Genomic DNA, 19810 nt, shown 5'->3' on the forward strand with positions numbered 1-19810 from the left:
GAATTAAAACGCAGCGCAGAACTTGCAATTCTTTCCCACGAATTGCAAGAATTGCAATTCTTTCCCAAGAGAAATTCTTTCCCAAGAGAAATTCAGATTAATATTCCAAAAACATATGCGTGACCTTATAAGTGCTGCTTTCCTCCTTTGAAGATGATACTGGCTTGCAGTTCTGTACCTGCAGTACAACAGTGGCCTTTCCTCCTTTGGTCTGTCAGCAATACATACCTTGGGTATGCTTGTAATACAACAGTTTGCCAAATTTACTTAAAGACACCCTAAAGGCAGTGGTTTCCAAACTTTTTAGTACTGGGACCCACTTTTTAAAACACTATTCGGACCCACTTAGGTTTATCAGACTTTTTTTTTAAAGAGCTCCTTTTTTAAAAAAGAAGCTCTAAAAAGAATAACATGTTATTTCTTTATTTCTAAGTAGTAATATCTAGAAAACAACCCTCAAATATTTATTTCCCTCTATTTACACATGCTTGCAAACTGCAGGAGATGAGCTCCTTGCAGGATAATTAGCAGCTACAGTACCTAATTTCTGAATGGCCTCAGGGCTTGAGGCAATTAATTATCTGATCTTTCCCATCACCCTTTGGCAGCCCACTAAAAATCAGGTCCAGGCCCACAGTTTGGGAACCACTACCCTAAAGGTGTTTGTTTAAAGGTTGTTAAGCAAGTTAAATTTCTTAGAAGAACACAACAACTGGCACCGAAGTAAATATCTTTTTAATTTACAAACATCAGTAAAGGTACTGATATCAGTCCAAATAAGACAAAGCAACACGGTATTACACATGTACATCTAACTTTTTCTTTTAAATTTTTTTTTTTGAAAAAACCCTTTTTACAGGGTCCCCCGAGATTTTATGAAAAAAAGAACACAACCCACTATGAAGAATTATTACCAATTCTATATTGTGATTTAGCAGCAACATGTTAACAAAGGGAAACATTAGGGCAATAAAGTAGTTTTAATATTGGGAGAAAGTCACAGTTCTTGGTAATACAGCTTCTCTTTCTCTTTTTTTCATTTTAAAGGCAAGGAATTCCAAGGGCATATTAGTTTGTAAAGATCTACTTTATAGTGTCATTTTCTACACATCATTTTCATTTTCTGCAACGTAATGTATACTTAGGGAAATGTTCACTTCTATGCATTTGCCATCTACTGTAAAGACATTTTTTTCCTTACACATTACAAGAACTTGAGAGGTGCCCTGATTCTTTGCTGTCATGAAACCTACAAGTTGTTGCTTTCAGCTTCCAATTCTCTCAGTGACACCAGGTGAAAGATTGCTAAATAAAAAATAATAATAAAGCACCCAGACCAAATCTATTTACCCCATGAGAACACGCTATGTTAGTCCTATTGCAAATATCCTGATTTTAAGTCTTTTAAAAAAAACAGGAAATACAAAAATATCAGGACAAATATAAATTAATATATATTAAAGCATTGAAAAAAAAAAAAACAGTAAAAGGGGTGGCCTAAAAATGTTAAGTACAATGTACTTTGATACAATAAATATTTCTCAATAAACTGAATACTGTATAGAACTGTTCAGAACTCATAGAAACAAAACTCCATATTATACCTAATTTTCCCAACAATAATCTATTTTTTTATCACCTCCTTAACATTTATATTACAAAAAAAATTAATACTGGAAAAGGGTAGATAAACACTTATTTGATTTCTTCTTTTGCTAACATGCTGACACAAAAGTATACATCAGGAGATTTTAGGATTACGGTGCGTCCTCTTCCAGGCCCTGGGAGCCTTCTCTAGTTTCCCAACTTGATTATTTATGTCATACAAAATGCATTAGGTATTGTTTGTTAAGCTTGCACAAACTGATTCTTTTTACCTGTTGCTCTTCCTCCCACTTCCTGGAAGAGTTTGATATGATCTTGTCAAGGAAAAGAGGGGGAGAAAAGTCTACTGTTAAGTTAAAAAAAAAAAACAACCACCACCAAGAAGCCTCAGATTCTGGTTGACTTCTCATCCGTAAGCTGGTTACATTGGAAGTGCCTGTTTATCTTCAGCATGTTATAAAGAAGGATTGATGTTAAAAAGCAGTTAAAATTTCCCATAACTGTTGAAGTGTTACCAGGTCTTTATTTTTAATTGGTTTTTTTTTTCTTCAAAGCTCCTCTTGGTTACAAGAAATCTCAGTTCAAACACTTGATTTTTTTTTTGTTGCAAGTGAAGAAAAAAAGTCTTTATTTTCATAATAAAAATAAGTCTGTTCTGTATTTTACAATATATTTCAAATATTTCCACTATGAAGTATTTATTAGTCCGACATGGTCAATAAGTATACAGTTTTCCAAAAAACAAAAAAGGATAAGTGGAGCCAACTGGGCAGGTTTAGGAGGGGCACTTTGTACAGCCACACTTCACCACTTTCTCAACCTCGTCCACGAACGAGGATCCGTCAGTGCATTCAAAAGAGTATTTCCGCCTCTTGCTCCTCAAGGGCCCGCAGCACTGCCCACCGGTACACCCTCCTCTGCATTCTAGTCTCGATACCTTCTTGGTCGTCTGGCACGCGGCATAACCCTGCTGCTTTTGGAAGTAATCTCTGATTCGTTCCCCTCGACAAGAGATTTCTGCAACATAAAAAAAGAACACCCACTAAATGACACACCTTTTAGCGCTATCAGTCCTAAAATGGTTATTGCTAAGAGGATACAGTGTTGCTAAATATAGTTTATTTTTTTACATTTTGTTTTAAAACTTGGAAAAAAATAATGGTTTTGATATGCAGGATTAAAACTGGATTGCACTTCTTCAGATCAGCTGACTCTCTGGGAAGATTTATAAGCAAACCATAAATACAGTATTATTAAACTGACAAGAAAATTGGAAATTTAAATCTTTTTCTTTATTACAAAAATGCACCTCATCTATTCTTAACAACACAGCCAGCTGGTTTCTTTTACTGTTGGGAAGTGCTTGAGACAGCATGCAATTTCATTTATTAGGGCTGGAGTTAAATATTATTCAATCTGTTATTTAATAGAAGTTACATTCCACTAACTTCATAAATTACTGAGGCATAAAACCAGTTTAAATAGGAGACATCTGGTTTAAAGGTTCAGTCCCTATATTCTATTCTAGTCACATGGATGCAAATGTAAGATAAATAAATAAATGTCAATTCGAGAAAGAGGAAAGAAAAGGGAGAAGTGAAGCAGCCTTGATAGACAAGAAGAGAAAAGAACAAGACAGGGGGAAAATCCTGTTTTCATCCATCTCACCTGTATAATTCGCTGTGATAAATCAGTTGAAGATGAGAGGTCAAAAGTAGAGTTTGTGATAAAACTAGGAGCAGAACCATTGGATTTGGCTTCGCAGTTGCAGAAGGTAGAGAAACAATAAATACAGAAAGATATAGCAGGTAAAAGGTGGCAGTTTTAAATATAGCAAAAAGTCTCTTCTGAATAAAGAAAAAAAGTTTTCACAGCAAAATATTTGAAGGAAAAAAAAGTCTTCCAAGTGTTACTACCAAGCAACACTAGTGACACTACAGCAAAGCCCTATTTAATATAAGAATGTTTCATTTTCTTCACTGTAAAATAATTAAAGTTTAAATTCCCCCAAAAAAGATAGAAATTTTTTTTCTTATTGAGACAAGCTAGTTTATGGGGATGGGGGAATAAAGAGAAAGAGAATTAAAAAAAAAAAAGAGCCCAAAGAAAAATGTACTGCGTGCGTGCAAGATTGAAATGTTTTTATTTTAATCTTACGTTTTGACAATAAAAGGACTTTTTTCCCATCACATGAAATGAAGACAAATGGCTTGGTTGTTTACCTTTATCGCAGCTGTCCCCAGTGTATCCGCTGCTGCACTCGCAATACGGTTTCCCAAGGCCTGAAAGCCTGCATTTACCATGTTTACATCTGATGGACTGGCAGGGGTTAAACAGTTCTCCATCTTCATCACAGAGGACTCCCCCATGTCCCTGCAGGCATTTACAACTGTATGAAAACGCATTGATTGGCAAGCAGGTACCATGCACACATCTACAGGGGGAGACAAGCCCAAGAGAATAAAAATAAATTATTCATCCAACCTGAGGCTAAGCGACATTGACTATAAATGCTTTGGACTCTACTCAGAAAGGAAATTGCTTATCATTTTTTCTTTCTTTCTTTCTTGGTCTTTTTAGAATGCACTTTTTCAGTAAAGCATGGTGAGGCAGTTTGTACCAAGCTCATTGTATGCAAGGTTAGTGCAAGCATAAAGAAGCACATAGGTCATTTATTCTGTTAGTGCTGGAATATTGCCACTGTAGATGTGTTATGGAAGACCTGAACAGACACAGCTACCAAATTCTGCATCCCTCAAGCAAATAGGACTTTTTTGTTGTTGGAAAGGAATGCATAATCTGGCCCAAAATAAAGCAACTTGTTAGAGTTGTTAAATTTTAACAAGGAAAACAATTCATGGCTTACCTGTCATTTTGACTCGCCTCCCCCCCCCCAATACTTGAACAGATGTTATTAAAAAACAATTTGATGTTTAGCCCAAAATTGCACTTTTAACTATTACCCACTGAGATGCCAGGGTACAGAGACATGCCATGGGCTTTAACAATTACGCATGGCATTTGTAGCATGATCCAAGCTGTCCATTTCTATCTTTAATGAATCTCCTCCAACAGAGTTGCAACTTATTTCACAATAGAAAAGGCCTTTGAGTTAAAGTGAGTCTGCTATAGTGTCTAGACAGAGCACAGCATCTAATGAATTACTTTCTAACAGGGACTGATATTGCCTGAGGAAGCCATTTTGAACTTTGTCCAAAGATAAGATGACATTTAAATTCAAGATCAAACTATGGATCAACAGAAGGTAGAGAGAATAAAGTGATGTTATGCCTTTATTCACTGTCAAGAAGTTAATTAACTTCTTCACAAATTTATTTGCTCAACATAGAATTTTTGTGGAACCTGCATGTTGGCACAATATAGACTCGTAGGTTATCAGTAATCCAGGTTAAATGTTAGAACTGGGACCAATGGCTTTACTTACTAAGGCTGCAATCCTACACACACTCTCCTGGAAGTAAGTATTGAACACAATGGGGCTTACTTCTGAGCAGACATGCATACAATTGTTCCCTGTGCTTAGCACACAATCTCAGCCACACAATCTATTTCTTTAATTCTTGCATACCTAACCTTTTAGAATTGGAACATGGAATCGGTGGGAAAGGTAACCAGGGGGTAACCAGACACTGTGTGGTGCCAAGATTAGTTATATCACTTAAGGCTGGTGCATTCCTTTAAGGATATCTGACATAGGGAAGTGACAGAGGACATATTTTTTAGGCAGAAAGTCCCTGGTTCAGTCTCTCTCATCTCCAGTTAAAAACATTTCAAGAGTAGCAGGAGTGGGGAAGAATCCCTGCCTGAGACCCTGAGAAGCCATCACCACTGTTGGATCAATAGACCTTCCGTATAAGGTGGCTTCATATCTTGTGCTCTTTTTTTTCCCCCAGACACTGACAGTTTACAAAAGGGGAAATGAACTCAGATAAATTGATTAATAATGGTTTTAAAGTTTCAAGTGAGGTCCTCTCTTGTACTACCTTGCTGTCTTCAAGAGGAAATTAAATACAACCGGAGAACACGGAATGACAGAATCTAAAGACATCATATGACTGAACACTGATTTTCAGCAAACACAGTTAGGGCCCAGTCTTATATGTGACCAACAGTCTTTGCTGCACCCCAAGGGCCAGTTTTCTTATAACTGAAACCTTCAAAAGATCATATTGCTGCTTTCGAAAGCCTGACATTTTCTCAGTTCTTTATGCTAAAGTGCAACATTAGGAAATGATACAGAACAAGGACTTACTTATTTCCTAGACATGGATCATTGGTTTGCTGATCACAAAGTGGGCCAGTCCATCCCCCATCACACTCGCAAGTAAAGCCTGACTGGCTAGTCACGTGGCAGGTTCCATGGACACACACCTTCTTATGACAAGGTTCACAGCCTGGGAGAATCCCAACTTGCAGTGGGACATTCCTAAAGTCCTGCAGTTCACTATTAATGTATAGATTACGAATACAACCATGGAAGCTGGTGCCATTTTGACCTGGGGATTGGCGAAGAGCGGCAACATTGTTCTTCAGAGGCATGCCTGGAAAACAAACAAGATATCAGCTCATGACTTGAAATGAATTTGCGTATTACTTGAGTATTCTTATTATTTATTCAAATTATTAACTATAAATAATGTATTAGCTATAGAACAGGTGGCTACTAGCCTAGTTTCTAATTGTGCAAGTCTACAATCCTATGCCTGTCTACTCAAAAGTAACTGCCATTAATGAGTCTTACTCCCAGGTGTCTTGCAATGGGACTTACTCCCAAGACTGGCAATGGGATTTCTCAAGTTTGTGCTATTTTGCTTGCCGCATCTCTCCCATCCCATCTCTCCCATCCTGGTTCCTCGCCCTGCCTCGCCTCCCCCTGCTTGGGTATACCTCTCCCACCCCGAGGGCCTCACTGCCACCCGGAGCTCTTACCAGCTTGCAGCCAATTGTCTTGAAGTACGGTGTTGTGAGTGTGCCTTTCAGCATGTTTGCAATACCCAGTGCCGGTGGTATGCTCATAGTGCTGGTGCTGAAGAGCTCAGGATTGGGCTCTCAGCCACCTGATTCACAATATAGATTAGTCTTAATATGCAATATCCTCTTATCATCTTATGTTCTTGTAACTTGCCCAATGCTTAGTAAATACTCAGTTTATCACACTGGATGATTTTAGGTCATCTGTCTCTAAGGAGATTCCACAGGACAGTGTGCCTGTAAAAGTCACTGTGTTCATGCAAAAAAAATTATCTGACTTTATGAATCTAAAAGTAATCGTGCACATAATCTAATTCAGCAGTGGCCAGGGGCGGACGAACGCGGCCTCTGCAGGCTTCAGAAAGCCCTCCAAAGGTGACCGGAGAAGAGTTTCAGTCCCCTTCAGTGGGTTCAGGTGGAGCCAAACTTGGCTCAATGTGGGTCCAGGGGACCCAAGCCGAGCCAGATCTGCATATAAAATCCATGGATAAACAGGCCCCATCTGTATAGTCTTAATATAGCATTTAAAAAAATTCAGAAATATTGTTCTCCATTTCACACGGAACATTAACTGAAATGTGAAATTTGTGTTTTCTTAAGTTCTATATACTACTTGTATCTATAACGCAAAACAACATTTCCTTACCTCCTACATAGAGTGGGGAATCAAAATTCAAAGTGGATTGTTTAGACAAGTTGGTGATTATCTTGGGACTGCCTCCATCAATCGACAAGGACAGAATTTGATCCATGGCCAGTAACTCTACTATATGGAAGTTGCCATCATTGATTGTCTCAACACTAAAAGAAGAATAAAGGATATTTAACTTCAAAAATGGGACATTATAAGGAGGTTCTTCTGGGTTTTTATTCTTAAAGCACATTTTAGCTGCAGATTCAGATTCCACCAGGTATTCAGCACTTGGAAAACAGCAAGGAACAGACAGACTGATAAAATTTGCTTGGTGAACCTGAATGACTTCAACCTGTCCACAATCATCAGCTGCACGCTATATTTTTTTTCCGTTTTGTTTGCTGTGAACAGAGGTGGATTCTTGGCAAGATTCTCTGGGCACTAGATATAATTAGTTCTGGAATCCGAAGGGACTACAGTTCTTTGGCTGAATTCAACATACCAAAAGATGAGGAAGTCAGCTTGCAATTAAGATGATCAAAGCAGGCTACCTATAGCCTTGGTCTGTTATTTCAGATTCTGTGTAGATTCAATTGACAGATATGTTACACTGCAGACTACAATACAGAAATGTGCAACTTTCCTTCTTGCTTATCATCTGCACCCTGGATTGTTTGTGTGTAAGTACTGTGAAGAATGGCAGCAAACAATCCTTTCTTCTCAAAATTGTACCCTTGAAACCATTTGCAGAACGGTGGCTATGCCTTTGTAGGGTAATACCAATAGAGGGCCCAATCCTATCCAACTTTCCAGCACCGATGCAGCCACAATGCAGTCTTGAGGCACAGGAGCAAATGTTCTCATACCCTTGAGAAGCCTCTGTGACTGCCTCCCCACCAAAGGATACAGTGTACACCCCATGGCCACAGCTGCACCAGCACTAGAAAACTGGATAGGATTGGACCCTAAGACACTTTCAGTCCATTACCACTGAATCATCAGTGTTGCAAATATACAATATTCATGCTGTCTTCTACCAAGGTCTAAGTTCCTCTGAATGAAAATACTTGACTATAATCTGGTCCTTTGAAACTCAGGTTTCTCTTGTGGGAGTCTTATCTATTTAGCTAGCCCAGTATCCTGTCTCTTTCCTAGTCCTCCAAACACACATTTTGAGATGATCTTTCCTGAAGGCTAGCACACAAACTCAAAACTTTGAGGAAGCGTTAGGAAGCTGTGGCTGAGATTGCATGCACACCTTGAGCACATAAGGGCTTTCTCCAGTTTCTTTTCCAACTGTGGATTTTCATCCTGTGTCAGAGATGGCCCCCAGTGTGTGCTACCCCTCCACAACAAGTTTTGGAAACCTCTTGTCATGTGGCATGAGGCTGTGAATGGGGAGGGGCTTCAGAAGTCCCAGTGTCCATAATGACATCTCTCACTTGTTTCACTATCTCTGGCCTTTTATGGAAGTAACAGGTGGGATAGTATAATGGAAAGAACTTTACATTTAATTTTCAAAGTTGACTAGGACAGGAAAAGAAAAACGAGATGTCTGAAAAGGATTAAGGCAGCTGGAATACTAAAAGGCAGAAGTAGCACACAGCTTTGATTGTTTTGCTTTCCAGAAAATAGCTGGCAAAGCAAAGACTATGATATAAATCAATGCGGAATAAAACCTGAGCCTTTTAAGTTCTCCAAATAAAAGAACCATGCTTCAATCTCTTCTAGGCTATAATGAGAAGAATATTACAAGTTTTATTTAACTAAAAATATATATATATCTTAATTCCCTTATTGTGCTTTAACGTTTATGTCAATTCTTTTGTATACAGTAATCCTGTTTTTATTCACTGTAATTAAAGGCAAGCATGTGGAAAAGACTATATTGGTCACACAATTATGGTTCTTTTTCAGAACTATAAACACATCATCGTAAAGAGGAACAGAATATTTTAAAATGTTTTCTAGGAGGAATGTTAAAAGGCTGCCTTTATTGTACAGATAATGCTAAATTTTATAGGACCACGTTTCGTCTGAAATTCTTAGGAATTTTTTTTTTAACAATCTATGAACATCTGGGCCCATTGCTCTTATTGCTGAACAAAGTTTAGCATTCTTTTCCCTGAGAATGATTTTTGGGCTTTTAATTCTGATGAAATGAATACTGAGATGAATGACTTGATGTTAATTTCAAATAAGCAGGCAGATAAACACCGTAACAGCTACAGCCAGTGGTGTAGCTAGAGGGGATGCAATGCACTAAGTTTTGCAGGCAGCCTCACTGCAGTGTGCAAGCAGCCCCTCCCCCTTGGAGCCATTCTGGGCATACGCCTCCGTTTTGCTCCCACAGTCTCCAATGGCTCCGAAAATGAGGAGGAGGAGGAGGTGCCGCTTGCAGGCTGCAGTGAGGTTCCCTGTAAAACTTAAAGCTTTGCACCCCTTCTAGCCATGCCACTGGCTACAGTGTTCATCTTTAAGGCAAGTGTGTATGATGGTGGAAAGACAGTTTCAGTTCCTTCCTTTTTTCCCTGCTCCCCTTCCTGCCACACATGAACTTCCTCCCCTTTATCTCACTTGACAGCCAGGATGCTGTATGATCCCGGCTTTGGGTGGTGGCAACAAAGTGAATAAACCGGTTCAATTTCAATTTGACCAGTACTAAAGGTGGAGTGGGAGAGCAAGGGAAGAAGGACCACTGCTAACTGCTACACCTGGACTCTTGGCACACTTTTTCTATAATGGACACGTCTCATTGGAAAGTACAGTGCCTATATTGCCAACTCCCATTTCTAAAATGTTTGGTGGTAATTTTCTAATAATATATTCTCAAACAACATTCTCTCTTGCCAGTACCTATTTAGGAAAAAAGAAATCAGAACCCCCACTAAAACTGGGATCGCATATAAACTCTCTGAAATGTTTGGTTTTGTGTATAGGTTCACCTGTAAATGGCAGATGCCGGGTATGATCCTGTATCATAGCTAACCCTCACTCGTCCACGGTACAGTTCCACTGCTATATGGTCTCGGTCACCTTTATATAACAGGACTCCACTGTCCTCATCTGTAGCAATCTTGTGACAAATATATACATATGTAAATATTAGAAGACAATGAAATTTAAACACAGAGATTTCACTTGAAATAGATTCAAACTAAAAAAAACTACTACAGCTTTTTCCATCTTCAACTTAATTCCAGTTGGTTTGCCCAGATGGTTCATTTCTAGAACAACACAGATACACAATTGCAACACAGAGCTTACAAGATAAGCTCTCTAAAAATAAGAGCAGCAATTTTCAACATTTTTCTTCTTATGACACTCTAGTAACGAATTGTCCTTAGACCCAGCAGAGAAAGAGGGACAGACAATTTGTTACTACAGAAACTATATTATCCTAAAAACAGAGCCACAGAACCCAGAAGAGTTTTTCAGCGATTTTCAACCACATGCTCCAAAGTTCGGGGGGGGGGGGAGGCAGCAACTCAAAGGGGGCTCTGCAACTAAAGGAGGGGGTTCAGACATTTCCTGGGTTCTTTCATTTTCTGATCTGACCTAGACTTGCTGCCCACGTGGAATGCTGGAGGCACTAGTGTGGGCATGGTAGTGGCTGTTGCCACAAGCCAGATACACAGAGCCAAGGAATGCATACATGATGCTCCTCAACACTGTCAAATCTGGGAGGAAACTGGCCTGCTACACTGGCTCTTTGGCTTGTGGATCCGTTTACCAAGAAGGAGTGTATGGGAGCTCAGGGACACAGTTGCAGAAGTAAGTTTTGATACACAATGGACACTTGCCATTCTATTGTGAGCCTAAATATGATAATGCTAATTTTCTGCAATAATTTTCTATATCTAAAAGTTTTAGAGAGACTTTTGTGAGTTTGGTTTTCGCTATTACTATATCTAGCTGCTGATGCCACACAGGCAGGCAGACCTGGGGTTCGCATCGGGAAGGCCAGTAGACATGGACTACAAAGACTGTTGGCTGTTGCCACCCTTCTTCACCCTGTTTCGCCCCCTCCCCTTTGGAAGGGGCCCAAAAGAAACTTTCTACCCCCTGATAAAATTCCTCTCAGAGGCCCTGTTCAGATCTACCTTAGAAATCAAACATTTAATATGTGGAATCCTGCCCTAGAAAGGCGGTATATAAATACTGTATATTATATTATATTATATTATTACATGACTCTGGCTTCACACTTACCTGGAGAGTGATATTGGTGTGAGGATGAATCTTTGCTGAGGGAATTTGAAGGTAGGATTCTTTGTTCACAAAGTTTATGCTGACCAGCTTTTCACATTTATCACCCTGGTAACCTGACAAGCACTGACAGATTGGCTCAGTGGCTTTGATGATGCACTGAGCTCCATTCTGACACTCGTAATTATCACATGGGCTGGTGCCAGGCAGTATCATTGGTGGTGAAAACTCGCAGAAAAGTCCACTAGATGCAAACAGACATCACCATTATGTCAAACAAGCCATTCTTCAAACGCAATTACAGTTAATTTGTCATGTCCTTCTAAATCGCTCTTACCTATATCCTTCAGGGCATATGCATGTGTATCCATTCACTGCATCAGTACACTGTGCTCCATTTTTACACTTGTTATCTTGACAGTCATCGAAGTCAATATCACAGTGATCACCTATATAGCCAGGTGTGCAATCACACCTAGAGAACAGAAAATGAAAACTTACATCATCAGCATCATTTTTTCTTCTTCTTTTTGTTTATAACAGTATTTATATACCACTTTTCAACAAAAAGTTCATAAAGCGGTTTACAGAGAAAATCAAATAACTCATGACTCCTTGTCCCAAAAGAGCTCACAATGTCAAAGAACACCAGCAGACAGCCACTGGAAAAGTCACTGCTGGAGTGAAGAGGGCCAGTTACTCTCCCCTTGCTAAATAAAAGAAGAGCACCCACTTGAAAAAGTGCCTCTTACCCAGTTAGTAGGGGTAACTGTAAAGCCTAACCATTATATGTAATGCCTAAAACTATTAAGCAGCAGGCTTAATTTAAACAAAAAAACAGATGACTATGATGTTCTCTGAAACAACTACAAAACACAGTTGTAAGTATTTAGAAAAAAAATAGGAACATTTCATTTTCAAATGCACTGCACCACGATGTGCTTTGAACAAAACACTTTAGAGCTTGGTGTTGAAAGCTTGTATATTGATTGAAGACCTTGCTCTGCATGAGAGACCATGGTTTAATGTATGTAGGTTTTGTCCTGTTTGCTGTTCTGTCTGATTATCTGACATTATATCAAATATTCAGACTGTACATCTTGAGGCTCCCATGAATCATTCTGACAACTCTCCTTAGAATTCGAGTTACACATTCTTTTTTGACATTAGCAAATATATGATTCCTATTTGGAAAGACTGAGACAAACATTTCAAGACTTTTGCTTTGGGGTCATACATTTTTACTTCGAAACAGTGACTGAACAGTACAATTTACATCACATTAGTGTGATCAGAAATTCATTTTTCATTGTAACAAAGATGAAAACTGAGGCAGCAGGTTGACTTCTGTTACTGATACATAGATACTGACAAAGAAAGCTAGAATGGTGTAGTGAAGCAGTTCCCAAACGTAACTGAGCTGCGACCCACCTCGGCCTCTGGCACTGCCGTCATGGCCTGAAATAGGCCTCAGAAACACCTCCGGAAGCAGCCTGAGTTTGTGAAACTGGAAGTGACCCAGAAGTCACTTTCAGAGGTCTCTGGAGGTCATCCCAGACCCAGCATGATCAGCATCCAGAGGTAGGTTGCAGCCTGGAAGTGGCGGCCAGTTACATCCGTTTGGCTCCAATTTGAAGCCAGAGGGAGGCAAGAACGGGTGGATGGGCCCAATGTGTGGCTCACCTGACCTTGGGCCATGACCCACCAGTTTGAGAAGCACTGGTGAAGCACTTTGGGTGTTGAACTTAGACCTGGAAGACCCAAGTTCAAATCCCTACTCAGCCATGAAGCTTCCTGAGTGAACTTGGGCCAGTCACTATATCTAAGCCTCACCTACTATCCCAGGGTTATTGTGAGGACAACTCACATTGGAAAACTTTGAATAGAATCTGTACCCTACATGGTGTTTGTCAGGACTCAATGTTTAAATGGGGGCTAGTATCTACCCCTCAGTGTGATTGCGGGTTCTCCCACCAAACCATGTACCACATTGGGTCTGACTGCAAACTGAGGGCATATACTGGCCCACTTTTTCTCTGAAGGTCCTTGAATGGCTGCATGAACTGGATACTGACATTTGATCTAGTCTAACTGATATATGTTCATGTATTATATGCCATATGCTAAATCAGGGGTGTCCAAAGTTTTTGGCAGGAGGGCCACATCATCTCTCTGATACTGTGTCGGGGGCCAGGGAAAAAAAGAATTAATTTACATTTAAAATTTGAATAAATTTACATAAGTTTACATAGATGAATTTATTAAAGATGAACTTATATGAATGAATGAAGGTCTTGCAATAGCTCAAGGCTTATAAAAGGCCTTGCACAAAGCAAAGCTGGCCTTTCCTTTGCCGCTGCTACTGCATCACAGATGTGAAACAGCAAGCAGTGGAGGAAGCCCTCATCCCACAGCTCATGCGAGAGGTCAAACAGTTGCCCTCATGCTAAGAGCAGTTGCGTCAGGCCAGTGCGGGCTCCAACAAATCTCTGGAGGGCCAGAGGCTCATTGGAGACTGGGGGCTCCCTGAGGGCTGCACTGAGAGGCCTCGAGGGTTGCAAGTGGCCCCAGGGCCGGGGTTTGGGCACCCCTGCGCTAAATAAATAAATAAATAAATAAACAAACAAACGTGAGGACAAAAGCTGGGGAGGAACCATGTACACCATCCTGAGCTCCTTAGAGGAAAGGTGGTATAAAAATGTGGAAATAAAGTTTTCCACATTTTTTTTAGAATAATGTCAATATTATTTTATCAAGTTCATTATGTGGAAATCCGTCAGATCTTGGAAAATGTGTGAGAGGGAATAATTTTTATAGGTTCATTGAATTCTAACAAGGGAAGAGAATGGATGCTACCGAAGAGCTGATTTGGCTGTGATATTATTAGCAAGAACAACAGATGTAAGAATTGCTCATGCCTCTGATTATCCACTAATGAAATGGATTCACTGACACTCATGTCTCACCTGGGATCCAAACTGTTAATTTCAGGACATAGATTTTACTGTCGACGAGGTCTGCACATTATTGAAATAGACCTTTCTTCATTAGTGGGTAAACAGAGGCTGCAATGATTCTCACAACAGCTATTCCCACAAATAATATCATTAAACTCTGAATGAGCTCTAGCTTAGCTTCCTGCAGTGAGGCAGAATTGCTATTCCAACCATCTTCTATAACAGGATGTTGTGACTTTGTCTCAAAGAGCCTCAATCAACTGAAAAAGAAATCTCCAAGTTTTTCCCTCCCGCCCCTCAGTCACTTAAGGTCAGTGGTTCCCAACCTTTACCCCAAGGTAAGGGAATCACTGAGTCATTGCAGAGCATTCTGGGGGCGGTGATGGTGGCGACAGCACTTCCAGGTTTGCACCAATGACAACTAAGAAAAAAAGGGGTTTGAGGACCTATCTGTGTGCAGCAGTGGCAAGAACCCAGGTTTTGTGGCATCTCCAGCTGCTGTCAGACGAATAAGTCCTGAAACCCCTTTTTTCTTAGTCAGTGGCAGCGTGAACCCAGAAGTGTCATCACCGTTGACTTGCCACTCCCCTTAAGGGGGAAAACTGTGTTTCCCACTGCTCCGCAGGGGGCGTGGGTCACATCCTCCAGGTTGGGAACAACTGCTTTAGGCTGACTAAACAGAGAAATAAATACAGGATTTTCTTCATACCTGTTCCTTGATTGGGAGGAAAATGTACTGAAGGAAAGGAGAAAGACATGAATCCGGGATCATGTGGGACTGACTACTGGGAAGCAGAAGGCCTGCCCAGTAAATAGTGATTCCACATTGGCAATCAGCTCCAGTGAACAACACAGTTAGAAAAGGAGCATGTTTCTTAAGCAAGTGTAAGGCACACCAAGGGCACTAAAACAGGCCAACAAGACCCAAGTGCACTATACTTTGTGCCACTGGCACAGATCTCAAGTGGAGGGAATTACTAGCCTGGTCTTTGTTGAGCTGCAGTGCAATCCACACAATGGTCAGAAAAGGTTCTGCAGCCCAGCCAGAACAAGAGACCTAGGGAGCCAATAGGAACCAGCTGGCTCTATGTGTTATTTTAAGCTTGATTCCTAGAGATGAGCCATACAACTTCCTAAGCCTTGCCTTATCATCCCTTTTCTTCTCTTGGACAGTTGCTTTTTGGAACCTGCCCCCCTAACTGACTCAGTTCTGCACAGTTCTGCACTTGACATGGATCACCCACTCTTAGTTGACTGCTCTGGACTTTTAGCTTCGTCTCAACAACACACCTGCCTTCACCCCTTCCATCCAATTGCCTGCAGACCTGACACCTCAGGGCCCTCATAGCAAGTCAGGAATACACTTTCTCAATCAACCCACTTTAAAAAAACAAACAAACCGGTAAGGTGGAGGTTTAAGAGAAGTGTTTGTACTTCTCCAAGCAACAATTTATGCATTCTTATAGAGGTCTAAGTCACATGTTCAGAAAAACTGTATCAGCCAGCCAAGAGTGACCCAAACTCCACAGGTTTAATTCATGGAAACGGAGTCATTCATTTCTAAGTTATAATTGAGTCTGACACAATTATAGTTGAAAATCAAGGACTGGCTCTGATTCCCGTGACTGAGTCATGACACAAAGGTATGGTATGGTATGGCATGTATGTATGGTAATAACTTATAGTAACTTTCCCCTGGGGGCTGGGGATAAGAATAGGCCCTCAGTTTGGCTGTACTTGTCGTAAGAGGCGGCTAAACAGCCACCGGGTAGATGGGACTCGTCAGCCTGGGAAGGCAGCTCATCTGAGAGAAGGAAAACTCTGATCCCAAAGCTCCACTGCCTTGTGGCTACATCCAGTTATGGAAGAGGCTTCAGGAGTCAACCTCAAGGCAAAATCCGGAGCCGGAGTCCATGAGGCAGTTCATGGCTGAACACAGTCACGTTCTGGCAACTCCTGCGACGCCGCTGGAACCAACCGTATTGGCCTCTGCCTTTCCATTGGACCATTTCAGCGACGTGGAGAGGGGGATTTGCTGCATGGGAAACATTCTATCCTCCATATCTATTTTACTCAGGCTTTGCGCACTGGAGAGGACACTCTGTTCCAGAACCACCATTCAGAGCGTGACACCATAGTCTTCTGAGACTGAAGGATGCCAACAACTTATAGTAGGTCCATTCCCCATGCATTTCTCACAATGCAATCCATACACAACCTGTGACCTGCCAAGCCAAATGCAGATCAGCAACAATCCATTGTGCCTGGAAAGTGATTGATAACACTTTGTGTTTTTACTGTCACTGGCAAGCAGCAGAAACTGGTCTAATCTCTTGAAGGTCTCAAACTCCTGGGACCTGCGACGTCCCCCCTGCACTACAAATGCAGTGTGCAGCTCCTGACTTAGGACGATGTCATTGCCAGTTACTTCTGGGTTCAGAGGCCTGAAAATGCCACTATAATCACAAGAAACGGGGCCAGGGCAGGAGGGCTTTCCCCAGTATGCTGTCTTCACGCACTAGAGCTTTTCCTGCTGTGTCAAGCCTCCAACTGCTGCTTGAATTGGCATGTCATGGTCTTCCTGCCGGGCTGCAGGCATCCCACAACACACCAGTAGATGACTAGATTTGGGGCACTGCAACACACAGTTTGGAAACCACTGCTTTGCAAGGTTGACATATATAAGTCGTGGGCTGTGCTTGGCTCAGTGGGTCACTAGCTGTGCAGATGTGGCTTAGTGCTTCAGCATCAGTTCTCGCACGTGTTTTCCCACATCCAGTGTCCATCTCTTAGATAAAGTAACCACATTTAGCAAACTATCAAAATACTAGTTTCACTGGATGGGTATGTTTTCACACACACATGCAAATTAACAGGCTAAGACTGGCAATTTAAAAGAGAAACTGGTATTTAAAATATACTTAGAATTACAACTCACAATTGGCCTAATGTCATTTTGGCACAACAAAACCCAGCGCATAAAACAGGTGCAGATCAGAGCAGCAGGTTCCTAAATCTACTCATCTAAAGTCCATTAAACACCACTTTTCAAGTGTGCATACTAATTAATGATAATAAGGATGTCATTTAATTAAAGATTAGCCTTCCTGGTGATGAACCTCCTTATTGCATAATGGTTTCCAATGTGTCTTGCTAATAACCCATCTTGTAATTACAGCTTCATAATCCAGCTTTAGTTTAACATAATTATTCACTTCCCATTCCAAGTCACCGAAAGGATTTTGTGTGGATTGTCACAGAGAATAAAAACTCTCCATTCGGCATTGTTCCTTCTTAATCCATACTGCTAGGAAACTGGTCACTCAACAGAGAATCTTCGTGTTATTACATGGGGCTGGATGCAAACTGAAGGAAAGCTCCATTGAGCCATTCTCCTCTGATCACAACTCCTGTGAATAAAGACTGACAGCACAAATACCCCCACGAAAACAAAGCTGGCAGCAATTCAGGAGGACAAAGCAGTGATTAAAAGCACAACAAGGGAGACTATAAAGACACAGGGCTTACTTGTATCCTTTAGGTGTCAGGATACACTTTGAGTCATGCTGACAGGGGTTCAGGTCCTGGGCGCAGAAATCCAGCTTCTCTTCACACAGCTCACCTGTAACAAAGTATATCTAGTCACTAAAACCAGGCCATCACGGGAGCTGGGAAGCAAAATCTAGGTGCTATGTATTTCTATGGCAACCCTCAGAACAGCCAAGCAGCTCCTGTGACACAAGCTGTTAAAGCATTTGGTGATGAGACTTTCTCTTGCTCAGTGTAATCTGGCTTTCCATGACTATTCTTCAGCATTTCTTAGCAGTAACATAACTAGAAGGGGGGCAAAATGGTAAGTACTGCAGACATGGCAATATGTTGTATAAGAGGCCCCTTCCACATCCTCGGAACCATTCTGGGCAGTGCGTATGAGATGCTATTTGGTTTGATGAGCGCCTGCGCATTGCCGTTGCTGGCTAGAACGACTCTGACAGCGAGTGGGAGGGGTCGCTTACACGGTGTGTTGTGGCACCTACAGTACCTACCGTTTTGCCCCCCTCTAGCTATTCTACTGTCTCTTAGCACCCCAAACTGCCATTTAACTTGTATGCTTTTATGCTTGTGTGCTTTTTAGCTTTTGGCCAGTGGTTCCCAAACAGTGCTTTGAGGAATGTCCCCAGTTGCTCCTCCTACTGGTTTTCCTGGGTGCCACCATCTTGGATATTGTAAGATGCCTTGAGATTTTGGCTCCACCATATTGAATCTTGCAACAAGATCCATCTTGCAGCAAGATCCAAGATGGTGGCACCCAGCTAAGGCAGGAAGAAGAGGCTACGTGGGCACCGTGGTGCCAGTAAAGTTTGGTAACCACTACATTGGGCCATCAGCAAAGTCAGGTTGGCAAGATTCAGACAGACATGCTATGCATCACTGCCCCAAAATGGTTGATTAGCTGGTAGAAAATAAATGTCTTCTGCAGTACGGATTATTAGTAGAGCATCATCCTACCAACGGACTAATCAACCAATTAAAACATTACCATATTACAATATTGTATAGTTGAGGATACGGTTATTTAATAAAGATAGAAGTATCTCTTGAATAAGCAAAGATGTGTCACCCACCACACTGCACATGAGAAAAAGCAACCCTACAAATTAGAATTACAAACCATTTAGGTTATGATCCCCCCCTCCCCAACACAATGTATGTGCTCACCCACTCCTAGTTCATTCTTTGCCTCAGCAGCATTAGAACCTGTTCTTCATAGCCTCTTTCTGTGCCACTCCAGTAGCATGTGGATCTCAGAAAGAGGTGTATGGGTCTAATAAAAGCACTTGCAATAACATCTAGCCAGGAAGAAGGCTGACATTTGGATGGGTAGAAACCTTAGTATTGGGCACACGCATCCACATTGTTCCAAGATAATGCCTTAGTGGAGCATTGAAGAAAGAAGCTATGGTAAAGCAGCTCCCAGACTGCAAAGGGAAGGTAGGAATTAAGGGCCCAATCCTAGCCAACTTTCCAGTGCCGGTGCATGCAACCTTTGCATGCAACCTTCGTAATGCAACCTTTAGGAAAGGGAACAAATGCTCCCTCCATGACTGCTCCCCTACCGAGGGATGCAATGCATGCTTCATTGGCATGACTGCACCAGCACTGGAAAATTGGTTAGGATTTGGCCCTAAGACAGAGTTAAGCTCTTTCTGTGGGTCAAACTGATTTTTAACTATTACTGCATACATGTGCATCCACACAGCCACTACATCAGTAGTTCTCCTGTTTCTCCCCTCCCCGTTTGCCATACAAGCAAATAGAATGAAAACTGTTCTATTGACTTGCACAAAACAAGAAGGGGTGGCAGTTGTGAAAATCAATGTGTGTAGTTTTACACACTTGCCCTAGACTCTTA

The 19810-nt window shown here is 41.2% G+C and overlaps 1 protein-coding gene across 1 annotated transcript in view; it reads right to left on the minus strand.

Moving 5' to 3' along the window:
• Positions 1-725: 725 nt before the first annotated feature.
• SLIT2 (slit guidance ligand 2) overlaps positions 726-19810 on the minus strand; it is a 92262-nt gene continuing 73177 nt past the window's right edge. Inside the window, exons 28-36 of the mRNA XM_066633000.1 lie at positions 17926-18019; positions 11778-11915; positions 11444-11684; positions 10177-10307; positions 7244-7398; positions 5879-6167; positions 3828-3978; positions 3274-3362; positions 726-2622 (exon numbers count right to left, since the gene is read on the minus strand). Coding sequence (XP_066489097.1) covers positions 2457-2622; positions 3274-3362; positions 3828-3978; positions 5879-6167; positions 7244-7398; positions 10177-10307; positions 11444-11684; positions 11778-11915; positions 17926-18019 — 1454 coding nt within the window. The 3' untranslated portion in view covers positions 726-2456. The remainder of the gene's footprint in view (positions 2623-3273; positions 3363-3827; positions 3979-5878; positions 6168-7243; positions 7399-10176; positions 10308-11443; positions 11685-11777; positions 11916-17925; positions 18020-19810) is intronic.

This window comes from Tiliqua scincoides, chromosome 6, assembly GCF_035046505.1.
Source record: "Tiliqua scincoides isolate rTilSci1 chromosome 6, rTilSci1.hap2, whole genome shotgun sequence".
Lineage (NCBI taxonomy): Eukaryota > Metazoa > Chordata > Lepidosauria > Squamata > Scincidae > Tiliqua > Tiliqua scincoides.